This window comes from Phocoena sinus, chromosome 1, assembly GCF_008692025.1.
Source record: "Phocoena sinus isolate mPhoSin1 chromosome 1, mPhoSin1.pri, whole genome shotgun sequence".
Lineage (NCBI taxonomy): Eukaryota > Metazoa > Chordata > Mammalia > Artiodactyla > Phocoenidae > Phocoena > Phocoena sinus.
The window spans coordinates 43,405,683-43,423,597 of record NC_045763.1 but is presented as its reverse complement, the minus strand read 5'-3'; the positions used below and the strand labels follow the sequence as shown (position 1 = coordinate 43,423,597).

Genomic DNA, 17,915 nt, shown 5'->3' with positions numbered 1-17,915 from the left:
AATGTGTGTTGCACTGATTGTAGCTTCTTGCAACTGCTGATGCCATGATACCACTCTTCTCCATGACCACGTCTCCCTATATTTCCCCTGCCTTTCTGTTCTCTTTCTCCTTCTATTTTTCTACTCCCTCACTCCCTTTCTTTCCTTCTCTTTTGTCCTGCAGTAGCAACTGAAGTGGTTATGTTGCATTTTTGGCAATCGGGACCAAAGAGGTTGCTGCTCCCTAGTTTACTATATTGATGATCCATAGTTCTAACTTGATGATTTCTGTATGAATTCATTTAAAGTTTAAATTAAACATGACTATTATAGAGAAATAGAGATAAAATGGTCTGTGATGTAAAAAAAGTTAAACTAGAAGAAACTCAATAGAAATTAAACCATAAAATTAGAAATCTATGTAAAGAAAAAACCCCCACTTAAGTGGTGAGTATGCTAAAAAACAAAACAGTCTCAGTTTGCAAGAGTAATTTGCTAATTGAAGAAAGCTAAAGTATGTATATGAAGTCAAGAGTAACACACAATTCTGTATCAATCAAGACCTATGTATCCAGATTAAATATATATATGTATATGTATATATAGAGACAGACATTTGGCCCAATTTAAGGGGAATTTCAAAAATATCTAGAATGATAGAAGAATATTAAATTGCCTCAAAACTGTATGTAAGTACTTCCTACTATCTTTCTAATACTTATGTTGAACAGCATCACTTTTCTCAGAAGGTACTTCAAAGCTAACAAATGTCAGCAAAATTAAATGAATTTCTATGAATACTTTAATTGGGACATTAAACACTATTTATACTTTATACATACACACAACTGAATACTTTACTGCCATTAAAAAGAAGAGTATTAAAAGGGATGTCTTTAATACTTTCTGAAGTACGTATGAATTATACTTCATATGTAGCTACTTTGGAGAGACACTCTCAGTGAAACAGTACAAGAGGCAATTTTTGAGGCAAGGAGTAAAAGCTTTTAAAGTAATTCCTGCTGACAGAGGAAGAGTAATGAATAGTGGAGGTAAGGTGGGAAAAGGTGGTTTAAGGTCTTGAGGTCAGAATCAGGAAATAAGAAAGTTATGAGTAATTTAAGGAACTGAGAAGAAAAACGCAGAACAGGAAGGGCTATGGCTGAATAACACTGTAAAAAGAAATTCACAAATGAGTAATCATTTTCATATAAAATCTTATTTCACAGCAAAAACTTAAAGGACTAAGTACCCTACACTCAGTGCTTCCTCCTATACAGGACAAAATAGTATATAATAAAAATACGTTGTGAAGAGAGAAATACAGAAATTATTCCACATAAGTCTCATAGAAAAGTTCAGAATAACAAGAAAACAAAATAAGTTATCAGTAGTAGAACTGTAAAAGGGAATAACAGCTTAAAAATTTAACAAAGGAAAAACACCAAAGAAAACAAGACTCCTAATGAAAAATAAATGGCATAAATCCAGACAAAAGTAGATGATTTTTAAAAATTAGAAAAATACACACCCTATAAATAAAATCATAAAAACTCTGCAGAAATGTTGTTTTGATTAAATATAAGAGTATTTGGAAAGTTTATGTTCACAATTAGCAATTTGAGATGACATGCATCACAGATACGCTTTCATCCAATGAAAGAAGTATAGGGCATACTTACAATTGAATCACTTACAATTATTTTTGAAAATTCAAGAACTGGAGAGATACCAGAAGACTGGAAAAAAGCAAGTGTGGTACTGATCTTCCATAAAGGTAAGGAAAAGAGAGAATAGAAAGTTACTATGCTGTGCGTCTGACATCAATAATTAATTAAAGGAACTATAAGAGAAACATCTGTAGCTATACAGAGGAAAAGTAGGTACATGAGCAGCAAGTGGCAAGTTGAAAAATAAACAGATAAATAAACATTATGCCAAACTTAATGGCTTTTCTGTTCCTTAGAAATTTATTAGCAAATTAAGTTTTTTGAGAAATAACACCATTTTGTCTCCTTACCAAATGACTCAAAAGTTGCTTTAATGATGAAAAAAGTATATTAAAGAAACCAAAAATATTAGTAAGACCATGATTTTATGTGTGGTATACTAACATGTGATTTCCTTGGATTACTGAAAATTTGGAAACATTTATAATCTGCTGTCTCCGAGGTTTACTCACTTCAGCTAAAGGAAAACAGAATTTAGAGATATAGAAAAGTTCTGAGAGTAAGAATTTCCCCTATTTTTAACGCTAAAGAACACTCAACTACCAATTCATTTGGAGTAAAGATTATCAATTCAAAAACGTCCATAAAATTGAGCTTATTACTAAACTCTTTACTCCGATGTAACTTCAGGAAGGTATTTTCCATCTAAGTCAATGTCCTGATAATCTAAGGCTCCAAAATAGGGTCTCTATTATCAAAATGGTAGCTATAGCTATCTTATCAACAACTGCTTAGGTACCCCAAGAATGTCAAAAAAGATAAGGCCTTTTTCCATAGTTCTAAATGAACAGTTCTAACACCATGGATTCACCATGGATGCACAGTACAGTAATTTTTTTCCCAGAATATTAGGTCCTCTGCTAGATACTTTATATTATTTCTTATTTCATTATTATAACATACATAGTAAGGTAGATAGATATTAACCCTATTTCATAAGTGCTTTCCCAAATCATCCAGCTGGGTTTTTTTAAAATGGAGATTTCAACCCAGCCCTTTGATTTCAAATCCATTACACTTCTCTATTAAATCACAATGATATTTGAAAAGAATTCATGGCATAAGAGACTAAAATTTAATCTAAAAAATGCCTGAAGGAGCCCGGTATACCAAAAATGAACACCAGCTTTAAGGTCAGACTGATCTAGTTTTAAATCCTGAATCTGCAAGTCCCTAACCAATTACCTACATAATCTGGCCAAGTTACCTTCTCTACATCCTTTTCCTTATCCAGGGATGAACACAATAATAAACCACTCAAAGTTGTTGGACAGATGAAATGAAAGAATATGCATAAAGTAACACAGTAGTGGGTGTTCTATTTCCTCTCCACAATGTGGAATTGAAAATAACCAGGATTCACCACTGTATCCAAGGCCCTAAACTAGTGCCTAACAGACAGAAAAGGTCCTCAATGAATATTTGATGGATTAAAAACAAAATGAATTAACAACTAGGTAATACACAAAACATACGCAATTTTAATAGAGAAGTATAATGAAGAAAAGGATACAAGCGTAGGTTAAACTGTATTTAACATTCCTTTAAAAAAGGAATACAAACAGTAAGCTGATGAACTCAAGAAAATAAATAGTAATAGAAAAGGTATGAAGAACAAACAAGTGATAAAATACAGTCTTGCAAAACAGATCAAAAACAAAATTCCCTATAAGATGTTCAGAAAAGTATCAGGTATTATGCCTGAACCACAAAAGGTAAACTGTACTCAATTATTACCTTGGTACCAAAGAGTCAAACAATATAAAGAAAGCCCCCCTTTTCCATAAAATAATCTGATTTTTGAAAATCTGTTAGTTCTTTGAAAAATAAAATTGTTTTTATCTTTAAATTTACAAAGAAAATAGCTTCTCTTAAAACAAAAAACAACACAAATCTGAATTGCTCATATACTTGGGACAGAAAACAGCTGCCTTGTCAAACAGGAATCAGGTACAGACATGGGTGCCAAAATTCCTTAGCTTTATTATAACTCTTAGCACAACTGCTTACTCTTCATGATCTCTTCATCTAATACTGGCAGTGTTAGGTAACCTTTTGACTTACAGAACAAAACACTAATATTGATTCCATAAAGTGATTTGGCTACTCAAACAACTGCACAGGCAAGGTTTGGGATTTTGTACCGTTTTCCTCTATTTAAATCACTGACAGCTTGTCTTTCCAAATGACTCTCCCAATTTATTCAGTAAAGTCATATGGAGCTTCCCTGGTGGTGCAGTGGTTAAGAATCCACCTGCCAAGGCAGGGGACATGGCTTTGAGCCCTGGTCTGGGAGGATACCACATGCCACGGAGCAACTAAGCCCATGCATCACAACTACAGAGCCGGCACTCTACAGCCCGTGAGCCACACTACTGAGCCCACGTGCCACAACTACTGAAGCCAGCTCGCCTAGAGCCCGTGCTCCGCAACGAGAGGCCACCACAATGAGAAGCCCACGCGCTGTAACAAAGTAGCCCCCGCTCGCCACAACTAGAGAAAGACCCATGCGCAGCAACGAAGACCCAACGCAGCCAAAAATAAATACATAATAAATAAATACAAAAAATACTGAAGTCATACGAAAGTTATTGCCAAAAGTAAATAAAACAAACAAAAACCTGAAGTTTGTAAACTGCGTGACCATTACCTAGTTTGTCTGGGATATCCCTAGTTATGTCTGTTGTATCAACAAAATTATTAGCAGCCTCCTTCACTCTCAAAGTGCCCCAGTTTGGACAATAAATTATATGTTCTCTCTCTCTATAAAGGTTGTAACTAGCATTTTAGAGATATAAAAGTCTGGAAGGCATACAGGATTGCCTCGAGATTTCAGAATGCAGCAAATTACTTAAAAAAAAATCTAAACTGAAATAGTTTACAGCCTCTGAATATAGAAAGCAAATTACAAAAGTAAAATAAACACCAGAATTCACGTCAATTAATAGTGGTTGAGGGCATACCTTATTCTAGATAAATAGAGACATGAACAATAAAGAAGTTACATTTTGAAAAGTTATTTTATTCACACACATGCACGGCACACATACACACCTGAAATAAAACACATGAAACAAAACACATGAGATGCAGATGTTATTCCTAGGGAGTGTAATTGAGAAAGAGGGGCATTTAAGACAGGGACTCTTAATTTTTACTTTATACATCCATGATGTCTGATTTTTTAAAGTATCTATTTACTTAAATTCAAAAACTTTATGTAAAAAGTATTCAGAAACTGTGCAGGTTATAAATATGATTCAAAAATTTTATAACTGTTTTAGCTTGCAAAATCATCAGCATTATTATTTTAAAATTATCTACCAGGGCTTCCCTGGTGGCGCAGTGGTTGGGAGTCCGCCTGCCGATGCAGGGGACACGGGTTCATGCCCCGGTCCGGGAAGATCCCACATGCCGCGGAGCGCCTGGGCCCGTGAGCCATGGCTGCTGAGCCTGCGCGTCTGGAGCCTGTGCTCCGCAACAGGAGAGGCCACAACAGTGAGAGGTCCGCGTTCCGCAAAAAAAAAAAAAAAAAAAAATTATCTACCAAACCCTAAAATGACTTGAGAGAGCAAATTTGGCAATGCTGAAGCTGCTCAGATACACCTTTCCAAGCAAAATAAAATACAGCATAAAAAGCTTATAACATTATTTACAGATAAAGTACAAACTAGCAAAAACAAAAAAACCCATGCACTTGAAAATTAGCAATCACCGCTATACTGGAATAAATGCTGAGAAGAAAAATGGCCAGTAAAACAAAGCAGAATACCTAATTTTCTTCCCACATCCTTCCTGCCAATTCCATGGTCATGAGTCAACATTCAAAAAGGCACACTCATAAAAAACAAAAACACCTACAACATGACCCCCCCAACAAAGCGCTGCTTGACCATGTGGTTTCAGCAATCAGCCAAAGCTTTTCTTTTTCACATACTGGTGGGTCAGGCTACTGACAGTATCTTTTTTAAAATTAAAAGTCTTGGGTTAAGTCATTCCAGGATCTTAAAGAAGCTCTGAGCTGCTTACTAGAGGGGATGCAAAAAATACACATTCTTCCCCTTCCCAACCTCAGATTACTGCCTGTCATTCAGCTTCACAGCATTTTTTTTTTTAAACATCTTTACTGGAGTATAATTGCTTTACAATGGTGTGTTAGTTTCTGCTGTATAACAAAGTGAATCAGCTATACGTATACATATATCCCCATATCTCCTCCCTCTTGTGTCTCCCTCCCACCCTCCCTATCCCACCCCTCTAGGTGGTCACAAAGCACTGAGCTGATCTCCCTGTGCTATGCGACTTCTTCCCACTAGCTATCTATTTTACATTTGGTAGTGTATGTATGTCAATGCTACTCTCTCACTTTGTCCCAGCTTACCCTTCCCCCTCCCCGTGTCCTCAAGTCCATTCTCTATGTCTGCATCTTTATTCCTGTCCTGCCACTAGGTTCACCAGGACTTTTTTTTTTTAAGATTCCATATATATGTGTTAGCATACGGTATTTGTTTTTCTCTTTCTGACTTACTTCACTCTGTATGACAGACTCTAGGTCCATCCACCTCACTACAAATAACTCAATTTTGTTTCTTTTTATGGCTGAGTAATATTCCATTGTATACATGTGCCACATCTTTTTTATCCATTCATCTGTTGATGGACACTTAGGTTGCTTCCATGTCCTGGCTATTGTAAATAGTGCTGCAGTGAACATCATGCTACATGACTCTTCTTGAATTATGGTTTTCTCAGGGTATATGCCTAGTAGTGGGATTGCTGGGTCATATGGTAGTTCTATTTTTAGTTTTTAAAGGAACCTCCATACTGTTCTCCATAGTGGCTAGATCAATTTACATTCCCACCAACAGTGCAAGAGGGTTCCCTTTTCTCCACATCTTCTCCAGCACTTATTGTTTGTAGATTGTTTGATGATGGCCATTCTGACCAGTGTGAGGTGAGGTGACACCTCGTTGTGGTTTTGATTCACATTTCTCTAATGATTAGTGATGTTGAGCATCCTTTCATGTGTTTGTTGGCAATCTGTATATCTTCTTTGGAGAAATGTCTATTTAGGTCTTCAGCCCATTTTTGGATTGGGTTGTTTATTTTTTTGATATTGAGCTGCATGAGCTGCCTGTATATTTTGGAGATTAATCCTCTGTTAGTTGCTTCATTTGCAAATATTTTCTCCCATTCTGAGGGTTGTCTTCTCGTCTTGTTTATGGTTTCCTTTGCTGTGCAAAAGCTTTTAAGTTTCATTAGGTCCCATTTGTTAATTTTTGTTCTTATTTCCATTTCTCTAGGAGGTGGGTCAAAGCTTCACAGCATTTTGAAAAGCAAAAACTCTCACTGTTTTCAAGAGTCCACCAAAAACGGAAGTTTTAGAAAGTTTTATGCAAATCTGCTCTACATATAATGAGGGAAAAAATCACATTAAACACATGAATTCTTAAGCTTAATGTTTTAATAGTTCAAGTTTTGAAATAACTGCAGAATTCTCATACTCATTCATAATACTTGAAAATTTGATTATGAAATGTTATCACAAACAAAACCTAATATATTCCTCTAACAAAACTGGATCTCTCTACGTAGGAAAATATAACAAACTGAAAATGAAACACCCAAGGGAGGTTAAATGATAAGCTAGTCAGGCCAACAGACAATCAGTACTAAATGGCTTATTTCTCACACAAAACAACCAAACAAAATAGAACAAAAACAACAACCCTGAATTGGAAAGAACAGATTCTGTAACTGGTTTGGCATTTATCCCTTAAAAATCATATATGCTGAAGCAGTTTTTGTATATCTAATTTTAGCTGTCAGTGAACATCAAACAGAAGGAAACAGGTTGTTTTTGCTAAGGCTGTTAAAAGTGCAGTACAAAATTACCCTGATTACCCTAATTGTTGTCAGAAATCTATCAAAATGTTCTAAAATATGGTTAGAATATATGCCCGACAGGACAGGACTCTTTTTGTTCTCTACTGTATCCTCCAGGCTAGTGTTTGGTTTCTAGCAAATGCTCAATAAAATTTTTGTAAATGAATGAAGAAATTCTGAAATGTACCTAACTGTTAGGATTTAAACATAAAAAAACAATCAAATAAGTTCTTGCAGATTATAAACCAGAGTGCTCAGGAAAAAAATCACAAATAACGTTTAATTATTCTTAATGATTTATTATATTACAAGTATGGATGCTGAAAATTTTTAAGGCTAATTGAAAGTTTTTAAGAAAAGAGAAATTGAACAGGAGGAAAGACATTGTACCACCCAGGCAGTACAAGAAGCAAGACCAGCTGAACAACTGAAACAAACTTCTAGAAACTCATTCTCTCCCACCAAGTCTCATGAGCACAGTTTTATACATACTACTCTGGGCTTAGAATTCAGGGTTACAGTAATGGTTTATTCACTGGGTGTTTTTTACGACTATGACAACATTGTGCTGGATGCTTTGGACATGCCAAGATGAAGCAGATACAGATCGCACCCTAAGAGTTTCAAACGTGTAGCAGGAGATAAAAATCTGTCTACAAATAACTGATTCAAGCATGGTAGATTAAGTGTTATGAGAAAGATACTAAGAGATTCAAAGGAGAAAGTTAAGGGGATGAAAAAAGCTTCACAGAGGTAGCATTTTAGAGTGTAGGATTCTGACAGTAATGGGGAGGGGGAAATTATTAACAGTAGTGGGCAGGGGCGGGAAACATCATAATCAGATGGGATTTTTGAACTCTTTAACCAAGTGACTAGAGAAATGAGGGCAGGGTTAAGGAAACTAACAAGGGATGCTGAGGTACCCAAGAATTAGGAACAGCAAGAAGCCTTCACCACTCCCAAGCCTGAAGGAACAAGGAGTGAAACAATGTAAATCCAAGTAGGCTCACAGGACACTCTAGTTGTAGCCACTGCTACAAATGCGTGGAAGCAGAGAAAGAGCAAGAGGAATAAATACCCCAAAGCTTCTCTCTTTTCTTCCTTCTATCTTCCATCCTCCCATTGGCTAAACCCTACGAAAAGCCAGAGGATAAAGAACTCCAGATGACACAGGCTGTAAAGGTCAGCCTCCTGAAGCAGGGAGTAGAGAGGGGCATAGAATGAATCTGCAAGAAAATGGAGAATAACCAGAAAAGCCATCTTCCCAGACTCAGGAACCAGTATATAAGCACAAAGAGAGACTGGAAAGCACAAGGAATCCAAATAAGGAATGATATTCTCTTGGAGAAGTATGTAAGATGCTATTTTTCAGATCTGGGCACTGAATCTGAAAGGAAACCAAAATTAGTGCCTGAACTGGAAAAATTACTGGGACTTGGAGAGTGAGGTGAGCAGTGAATGAATAGCAGCATCAGAGTAGCACTCCAGTTCTCTCTAGAGCTAATAAGAGAGCAAGAATCATAGGCTGTAGTCCTATTCTAATCTCTAACTGTGTGACCTTGGCCAAGTCACTTGTCTTCTCTGAAACTGTTTTCTCCATTATAAAAATAGGTAGAAGCCAAATTAAAACTTTAAGATCCCTTCCAGTTCTAAGATTCTGTGAAGCCAGTATATCCAGGTAAATGACCATATTCACCAGGTGAGTAAATACCTCATCATACTGGAAAAACCTGGGGTCCACTTACTTTCTAAAAAAATTAATTTCATTTAAATAAAGACAATAAGAGCTTACAGGTTGTAACTGCAGCCAGGTCCTCCACCGTAGGACAACAAATGTTAAAACACAAGCAAAAATTTAGTGTAACCTTGAAACTGAATGAGGAAGACTAATGCAACCAGATTTAAAAACATGCTCTGGAATGCAGAGAATGCAAAGAAACAACCGAGTAAGCAGAATAACTTGGTTGAAGTGGCACAGTTCAGAAAAAACAAAATTAGCTGCTCAAGTCAATATAGCAAAGAAGCAAAGTTCTTAAAGGTGTTTCCAGAAATAAATGAACTCCAGTGTGGAAAGGGCTACAAGTATCTCCCCTGTCCCACAACACACACAGAGCAACCATTACCTTTCTTTCGTAACACAAATATTCATTGAACATCTGTTATGTGCCAGGGACTATCAATGCCTTCAAAGGACATCTTTAAGAACAATACAGATAATAGCAATTATAATTAATCATTACCTAATCTTCTGGAATGAGATCAGATTTCACCCCTTCTAAGCAGTCTCCCTGACTTCTCTAGTCAGCAACATGCTTCTTCCTATGACACTAACTACTACAGAACCAATTTGTGCTGGTACTGCTGCTAGTATTCTTTCAACTATATCAGAGGTCATGTAGGTTGGGGGAGGAGGAGTTTGCCTGGAAATCTGCTCACCATTTGTAACATTATTTCTAAACATTTTCTCCAGTCCTGTCTCTCAGGTGTGACAGCAACCAGGGAGCTTGGTGACTTAGCAAACATTTCTAACTCACAGGGATAAACCCAGCTCCAGTACACTGAGCCAAAGGTTGTACACTTGGGACATGATTAAGCCACATATTCTGATCATTTAATGAGGATCCCCTAAGCACCCACAATGTACCAAGCACTGGACTAAGGGCAAAGGCCCTAGGAATAAAGGAGGTTAGAGTCTAATCCAAGAATCAGATATGTGCACAAAAATTTATAGTACAGAAGTATGAACAAAGTGCTGTAGTAGCACATGAAGGACAATAGTAATTCTAACTTTCTCTGCCTGAAGGAAGAAAGACATCAAAGAAAAAGTAACATGCAAACTGTATGTCAAAGGAAGAAGTGGAGATTTATCACTTGATTGAATGCTAAGCAATTATAATTCTAATCAAGAGGGAAAGGCTGTGACTGGACCAAGAGCTATGAGAGGCTATGCCATGTTCCAAATGGTTAACAGCTCACAGTGCTAGAGTAGATGCCTCGGGTAGGCCGCCTGCAGCTGAGTCCACACTCAAGAGCAATAAATTAGGACCAGGTTGTGAAGGGCCTTAAAGAACATTCCCAGCATCTGCGCTTTGGCAAGGGGGAGCCAAAACAGATTTTAAGCACAGCAGTAACTCAGTGGGATCTGACTGTGGATAAAGAGTACAGGTAGAAGGAGTCTAGAGACAAGGAGACTAGTTAGGTTTTGCAAAAGTCTAGGTGAGATGATGAGGGCCTGAATTAAAGCATTATCAGGTGTAAAAAAGAAGCCAAATCCAAGAGACATTACTAAGGCAAATTTAACAGGACCTGGTGACCGGACATGGAAAATAAGGGAGATGGAAAATGGCTTTAAATGACTAATTGCTTGTGTGTGGTGGAACTACAATTAATTAAAATACTTCGGGAGAGGTACGTGGCTTAAACACATTTTCAGCCTAAGCACTATTCTTTCAAACATAATATTTGTTTAAACCTTTACTGGAAAATCTTCCTAAATATAATTTTAGGCCAAGTACATTACAGTAGTACACATAAAAACTGTCTTTTTCTATAGAATCCCCATAAACATCAGTTCTTACTCAACACTATAAAGTTTAGATACTGATAGAACTCAATATATCCTAAGGGACATCTTAGAATTTCCTTTTTAGAATAAAAGCCTGATATCCTTTTTCTCAAGCAATAGACTGCAAACTATGCAAATGCCTGATTCTCCAATCAGCAGAATATGGTTGTATCACAATGCTCTTTACTGGCTGAACCAAACTTATCAACTGGGGATGGTTCAGTGGTTAGATTATTACTGAATCCAATCTTTCCACACTAAAGGGAAAAAAAAAAACCAGCTAGGACTTTGGAAACATCAAAATGGATGTGACCAACAGTCACTGCAGCCTAATATTTACTGAAGGGCACTTCAAGTAAAATGTCATCTCTGTCAAAACCAAACTCAGGACACTGTGAAAACAGATCCAGCTCCTCTGCTATCTTTCTAATTTCTCATTTAAGTTCTCCAGACTAAAAGTCTGATTTTTAGTGGTTTTTATTTTCCCTGGGCTAGGAAAGGTAATAGGTATTTAATTTAAGTTGCTGGCGTACACAAAAAGTGAAAAAAAACTTTTTAAATTTTAAGTAAATGAGAGATGTTAACACTATTCATTAAAGAGCTTTATCACAAACTCAGTTCAACAAAGGCAATGTTCTGAGAGATGACTCACAGTGGATGAGAATTTCCAACTTAAAGTTCTCTACAAAAACTCTTAAAACTGCAACTACTATTTTAAGATCTCTCCCACCTTCTCCACTCAAAACTAGGAGAAATAATTACTTGATTTCTTTTTGATTTCCTGAACACAGATAAAAGTAAACGGTTTAATCAACAAGCAAAGCCAAATGTTAACTTCAAATTAGCAAAAATTAGTTTTCTTGATCAATACATCTCTCGCTCTTTCATAACAAAAATACTTGTGAAGTGTAGTAGGAATGCAGCGAAAAATGCATGATTCAAACATACTTCCTGGTCTATTGCTTATATTCAACTTTCCATAACCAAGCTTACTGAGAACTTAAACCCTTCCCTGCAGTTTTTACGAGAAACCCCCTTAAACTATTCCAAAGTTTTCACGATTTTTGCACAAGCTACCCAAAAAGCATAAAACCACCTGCCTCCCCCCTCTCCACACTCACACTAACAAATAATAGCACCCATAATTAGTACACACAAAAATACTGGGCCAGACAAGAACACAGAGCCAAAACTGAAACAACAGAAAATGTCTGGCCCGCAACTAGAAATTCTATTAATGGGCAACTGGTCAAAATTAGGCTTTCACATTAAGAGAAAGTTTAACTCTTACGTTTAGTATCTTGAGACAGCTTTCGAAAGGAAAACAGAATTCCACGAAAATGAATCGAAAAAGGGGAAGCGATTCTCTCCAGGCTGGTTTGGTGGCGAACCTCTCAGTGGTACAGAATTAGGCCCCTAGCCTCTGCCTCCAACCATCCCGGCGGAGGAAGTGAGGAGAGTCCCAGAGAAGAGAGGGCTCGGGCGGCCACGTCGTCCTACTCACCCCAGGGCGCGGCGGGAAGGAGGCAGGGAGAGAACGACATTCGCGCCCACGGCCCGGGCAGGCAGCAGGGTCCCTGGGGACTCAGGGGTGGGAGCCGGCCCCTCTCCCAGACCCTCCGGGTCTACTCACTCCGCAAGCAGCCGTCAAGAAAGCCATTCGCCAAGGCCCCCGCCCTGTGTGCCTCCAGGGGAGGGAGCCGAGGGCTGCTTCCGGGCACCCCCTCTTCTCCTCCCTCCGCCGGATCACCGGGCTGATGCGCAGTCGGTCCGGTCAGCTTCAGCCGGTCCCCCGGGACAGCCCTTCTCTCCCCCCACCTACTCCTGCCCCAGGCCCAGGGGCCGCCCCGATTGGCTGGCCCTGTAGCCTTTTGGCAAAGAGACCCCTGGCGATTGGCCATGGGTCACCTGCGGAAAAGGAGGTGAGTGGCCGACGATTGGCGGTTAGGCCAATTTTGGGGTGGAGAGGCGGGAGGGGCCGGCCGCGGCGGGCGAGCATCCGGAGAGCCCGGCTACCCTGCCGCCTCCTCGCTGAGCCCAGGGCTGATCCCGGGGCCCGGGCCTGCTCCCACTCCCGGAGCTGTGCCTGGGGACACGCGGCCGCCCCGGCACGCCAATGCAGCCCGCAGGAAAAGAAGCTCGTGGCTCGAGGGAGCTCAGCTAGGCTTCGAGGCTTCGGCCCCGGAGACTCCCATAGGGTGGCGACTGGGGAAGGACCCGGTCACAGACGTAAACGTGCTACACCTACACCCACCCGCTGCTAGCTCGACATCCAATGTTTTGGCAGCTGTGCAGCCAAGTTTCATCTGGATAAGTGCTTTTGCTTACTTCCGAAAAGTTGTTTGTGTCATAAGGCGGGGGAGGAGGAGATACTATATCAATAAACAAAAGCAGGGGTGCCTGTTTTATTTTATTAATCCAGGGAAACACTGGGCTTGCTGTTGTGACACAGCTCCATAAGGAATGTAGGTGGCTTGTGAAGTTGCTTCAGGAATCCAAATGGCATAACTTCAAATTAGATGGAAAGTTCGGACTTCGAGGACCTCAGCAGAGAACCATCCAAAATGCAGGAAATCCCAGACGTAAATAAATGACTGACTTTCTGACCTGGAGGACAATTACCTTCTGCTTTTACTATTTTTTCCTTATGGGTATTTATATACCTGTAATTCTACTAAACTAAGCATCTAATTAATTTTTGTAGCTCTACTGGTAGCCCCTACAACTAGCACATTGTACACTGCACAAAAGGCTCAATAGATGCTTGCTGCACTGTGTTAAAGAGCCCTTAAGTTTTGTTTTATGCAAATTTTTTCAAAACGTCCAATACCAAATGCACTCTCTTCTTCCCGCACCTCCTTCCTCAAAAGCCAGGTCCTCTTCCAGTCCTCCCTGTATCAGTAAATGAAAACCACTACCATCCACTCGATATGCGAACCATAAACCTGGCAGTCCTTGACACTTTCCTCATTCCACATTCAATCCATCACCACGTTCTGCCATTTTTACCTCCTGAATACAATCTCAGTTCTACCTCTCTCCATCACCACCACTCAATTATAGGTCCCAGCCTCTTGCAACAATCTCCTTAGTAAAGTATTCCTGCTTCTTAAAGCTTCTCCAATTCATCCTCAACACTATGGCCACAGTAGTTGGTTTCCAAAACCAAAGTCATGACTCCCATCTCACCCCACCCCACTGCATTAAAGAACTTCAACTGCCTTCCATTGTGTTTAGGATACAATTCAGCATTCAGCAATGGTGTGCAAGGTTTAGCCCTACCTGCCCGTCGCTCCATCTTAACACCTTCCACTCCATCATTTTCTGCACTCCACACAATGGCCTTTTTCATGTTTCTTCAATTTGCCTTGGACCTTCTAACCTCAGGGCCTTGGCACATGGCCCCTGTGGTTACTTTGTCTTTTACACTGTCCCCTTGAAACTAATCCCCACCCTTCACTTTTTTTCTTTTTAATATTTATTTATTTGGTTGTGCCAGGTCTTAGTTGCGGCAGGCGGGTTCCTTAGTTGCGGCATGCGAACTCTTCGTTGCGGCATGTGGGATCATGTTCCCTGAACAGGGATCGAACCCGGGCCCTAGGCATTGGGAGCTCAGAGTCTTAACCACTACACCACCAGGGAAATCCCAATCCCCACCCTTCACTTAATTTACTTCTACTCATCATCATTTCCTCGCTGCCTATGTGAATTCTTCCTATTTTATGCTCTCATAGCCCATGCAACGCTCCTTTATAAAACTTATTACAGCTCCAGTACGTCCCCTACATATGAACGAGTTCCGTTCCGAGAACGTGTTTGCAAGTCCAATTTGTTCGTAAGTCCAACAAAGTTGGCCTAGGTACCCAAATAACACAATCTGCTATATAGCACTGTACTGTAATAGGTTTATAATATTTTTCACACAAATAATACATAAAAAACAAACACAAAAAATAAAACATTTTTAATCTTACAGTACAGTAACTTGAAAAGTACAGTAGTACAGTACAACAGCTGGCATCTAGGGGCTGGCATCGAGTGAACAGGCAAGAAGAGTTACTGACCGGAGGAGGGAGAGGAGCTGGGAGATGGTAGAGCTGAAGGATCATTAGCAATAGGAGACAGAGGGTAAACTGCGATTTCACTCACGACTGATGTTGATGGAATGCATGTTTGCATCTTTGAAAGTCTGCAACTTGAAGGTTTTCTATCTGTCTGCATACTTCTTTAATGTTTTATGTTCACCACTAGACTGTAAGAGGTAAAGAGGCAAGGATCTATCTGATTTTGTTCATCAAAGCCTCAATTTAGCCAAATGCCTGGCACATATTAGGTGCTCAATAATGGATTTCCTACGGTAACAGAGTCTGAAAATAAACATCAATTTTGTGATAAGCATCAATTAAACTATAAGCAGTGATGGAGAAAAATACATTAATTTTGCCAGATGGACAAGGTCAATGTCTAAGAACCTCCACTAATACCCTTTACAGTTTTCCTTTAATATCTGCTTTTCTAGCAGTTAATTTTGTGCCAGAGCAGCTCAGAGGGCTTAATTCAATATTGGCTGATAAAACAGTTCTCCAGGCCAAGGGGCAAAAAAGCCTACACCTCTAATTCTGTCTATATATTGTACTAATTGACCCTGTAAGAGACATATACTAATTTATGTAATTCCTGATTACCAGTTCTTTCATATGATTTTCATGTGTTCTTTCTCACTCCATAACAAGACAGAAAGACCCATAGGGTCATCAAGGACTTTGTACTTAACAGTACACACCAGGACTTCCCTGGTGGCACAGTGGTTAAGAATCCGCCTGCCAATGCAGGCGACACGGTTCGAACACAGGTTCGATCCCTGGTCCGGGAAGATCCCACATGCTGTGGAGCAACTGAGCCCCATGCGCCACAACTACTGAACCTGAGCTCTAGAGCCCACGAGCCACAATTACTGAGCCCATGTACCACAACTACTGCAGCCCACATGCCTAGAGCCTGTGCTCCACAACAAAGTAAAGCACCACAATGAAAAGCCCACACACCGCAACAAAGAGTAGCCCCCGCTCACCGCAGCTAGAGAAAGCCCACACACAACAACGAAGACCCAATGCAGCCAAAATATAAATAAATTTATTTAAAAAAAGACACAGTACATACCAAAATATCAGATTTTTTTTAAAGTGTCCTCCAAATCTTCCATCATCATCATCATCATCATCATCATCACGGGTCAGTAGATTCAAAATCTAAGGCACTATCATTTTTGACAGTGTAGTGTAAATAGTTAAGTCCTAGTAAAAATTTAGTGGAACCAATTATAATTAGGGTTTCTTTTGATAGATTTAAGTGTTAAAACTGGTATAATGGCAATAGAGAATATGACTTATGACAGTCTCTTAATAATATAGCTACAGTCCAGAGTCCACCTTTTCACGGTTTCATATTAGAGATAACTGTGTTATAGACATATAATTCTCATTTTCCTAATCCTAGTGTAAAGTGAGTGTGCACAAAAGATGTAGCATTTAAAATGAAAAGTAATTAAACAATACAAGGCAACATACCCATTTTATCCCAAGAAACTATAGGACTTCTAACCAAATTTGTGTTGAAAAAAACCTCAAATTTATGTTTAAAAAACACTCAAGTGTTTTTAAAGAAATCTACAAGTTGTTTAGAAGAAAATTAAGTGACCAATGCCTTAAAGTCATATATGACAACTGATTTCCAACCCATGTATCAAAGGGGTCTTCAATACTTTTCAAACTACATAACTAAAGCTACTAAGCGATTAAATTAAATTACTTAATTTTTTTTGTTGTTCAAGAAAAGAATGGAATATAGTGATTAAGAGGCATAAAAAATATCATTGGGGACTTCCCTGGTGGCACAGTGGTTAGGAATCCACCTGCCAATGCAGGGGATGCGGGTTCGAGCCCTGGTCTGGGAAGATCCCACATGCTGTGGAGCAACTAAGCCCGTGCTCTACAACTACTGAGCTTGTGCTCTAAACCCCGCAAGCCATAAATACAGAGCCCACGTGCCACAACTACTGAAGCCCGCACACCTAGAGCCCGTGCTCTGCAATGAGAGAAGCCACCTCAATGAGAAGCCTGCGCACCGCCATGAAGAGTAGTCTCCACTCACCGTGTGCAGCAACGAAGACACAACACAGCCAAAAATAAAATAAAATAAATAAATTTATTTAAAAAAAATCATCATGTTGTATACTTTAAACTTATACAGTGATCTATGTCAAATTATCCTCAATAAACCTGGAGAAAAAGATTGAAAAACAAATACAAAACAAGAAAAACTTAAAAAAAAACCCGCACACCTCCAAATTTCCCTCTTGCTGCATCTCACAAAAAAATGTATAAAACACAATCTGAGAAAAATCAAAACATTAAGGTTCAGGGTGAGGGGGGATCTTTAAAAATGACAGGAAGTCTATTGACTAAAAAATAGGCCAACTTTACCTATAGCTATTAAGATGAAAAGAGCATTTTAACTATACAGAATTTATGTACTACTTTCAAAAATATTATTTCTGCTAGAGAGTCCAGTAATGTTTACCTATAAATCACATTCTACTCTTATGTCATTTTAGAGATAGATGACAAATACTTTTGATTACAATAGACGAAAAGAAGCAGGAAAAATAGGGGGAAAAAACGCATAGTGTCCCTAGGAATTTGCCTAGCAACTTAGGCCCAATGATTAGAGCAGACAACATTAAAAGACAACTCTTG

The 17,915-nt window shown here is 39.0% G+C and overlaps 1 protein-coding gene across 7 annotated transcripts in view; it reads right to left on the bottom strand.

The window, feature by feature from the left end:
- The window catches only part of OSBPL9 (oxysterol binding protein like 9), a 178,747-nt gene that overhangs the window by 47,623 nt on the left and 113,209 nt on the right, over positions 1-17,915 (bottom strand). Inside the window, exon 1 of one of the 7 annotated variants that reach the window (XM_032650570.1) lies at positions 12,794-12,968. The exons of 3 other annotated variants lie outside the window; for them this stretch is intronic. In XM_032650570.1, the coding sequence (XP_032506461.1) occupies positions 12,794-12,820 (27 nt within the window). In that variant the 5' untranslated portion in view covers positions 12,821-12,968. Of the gene's footprint in view, positions 1-12,451; positions 12,969-17,915 lie in introns of those variants that run through there. 3 more of the 7 variants (XM_032650571.1, XM_032650572.1, XM_032650573.1) reach the window with 3 other exon arrangements.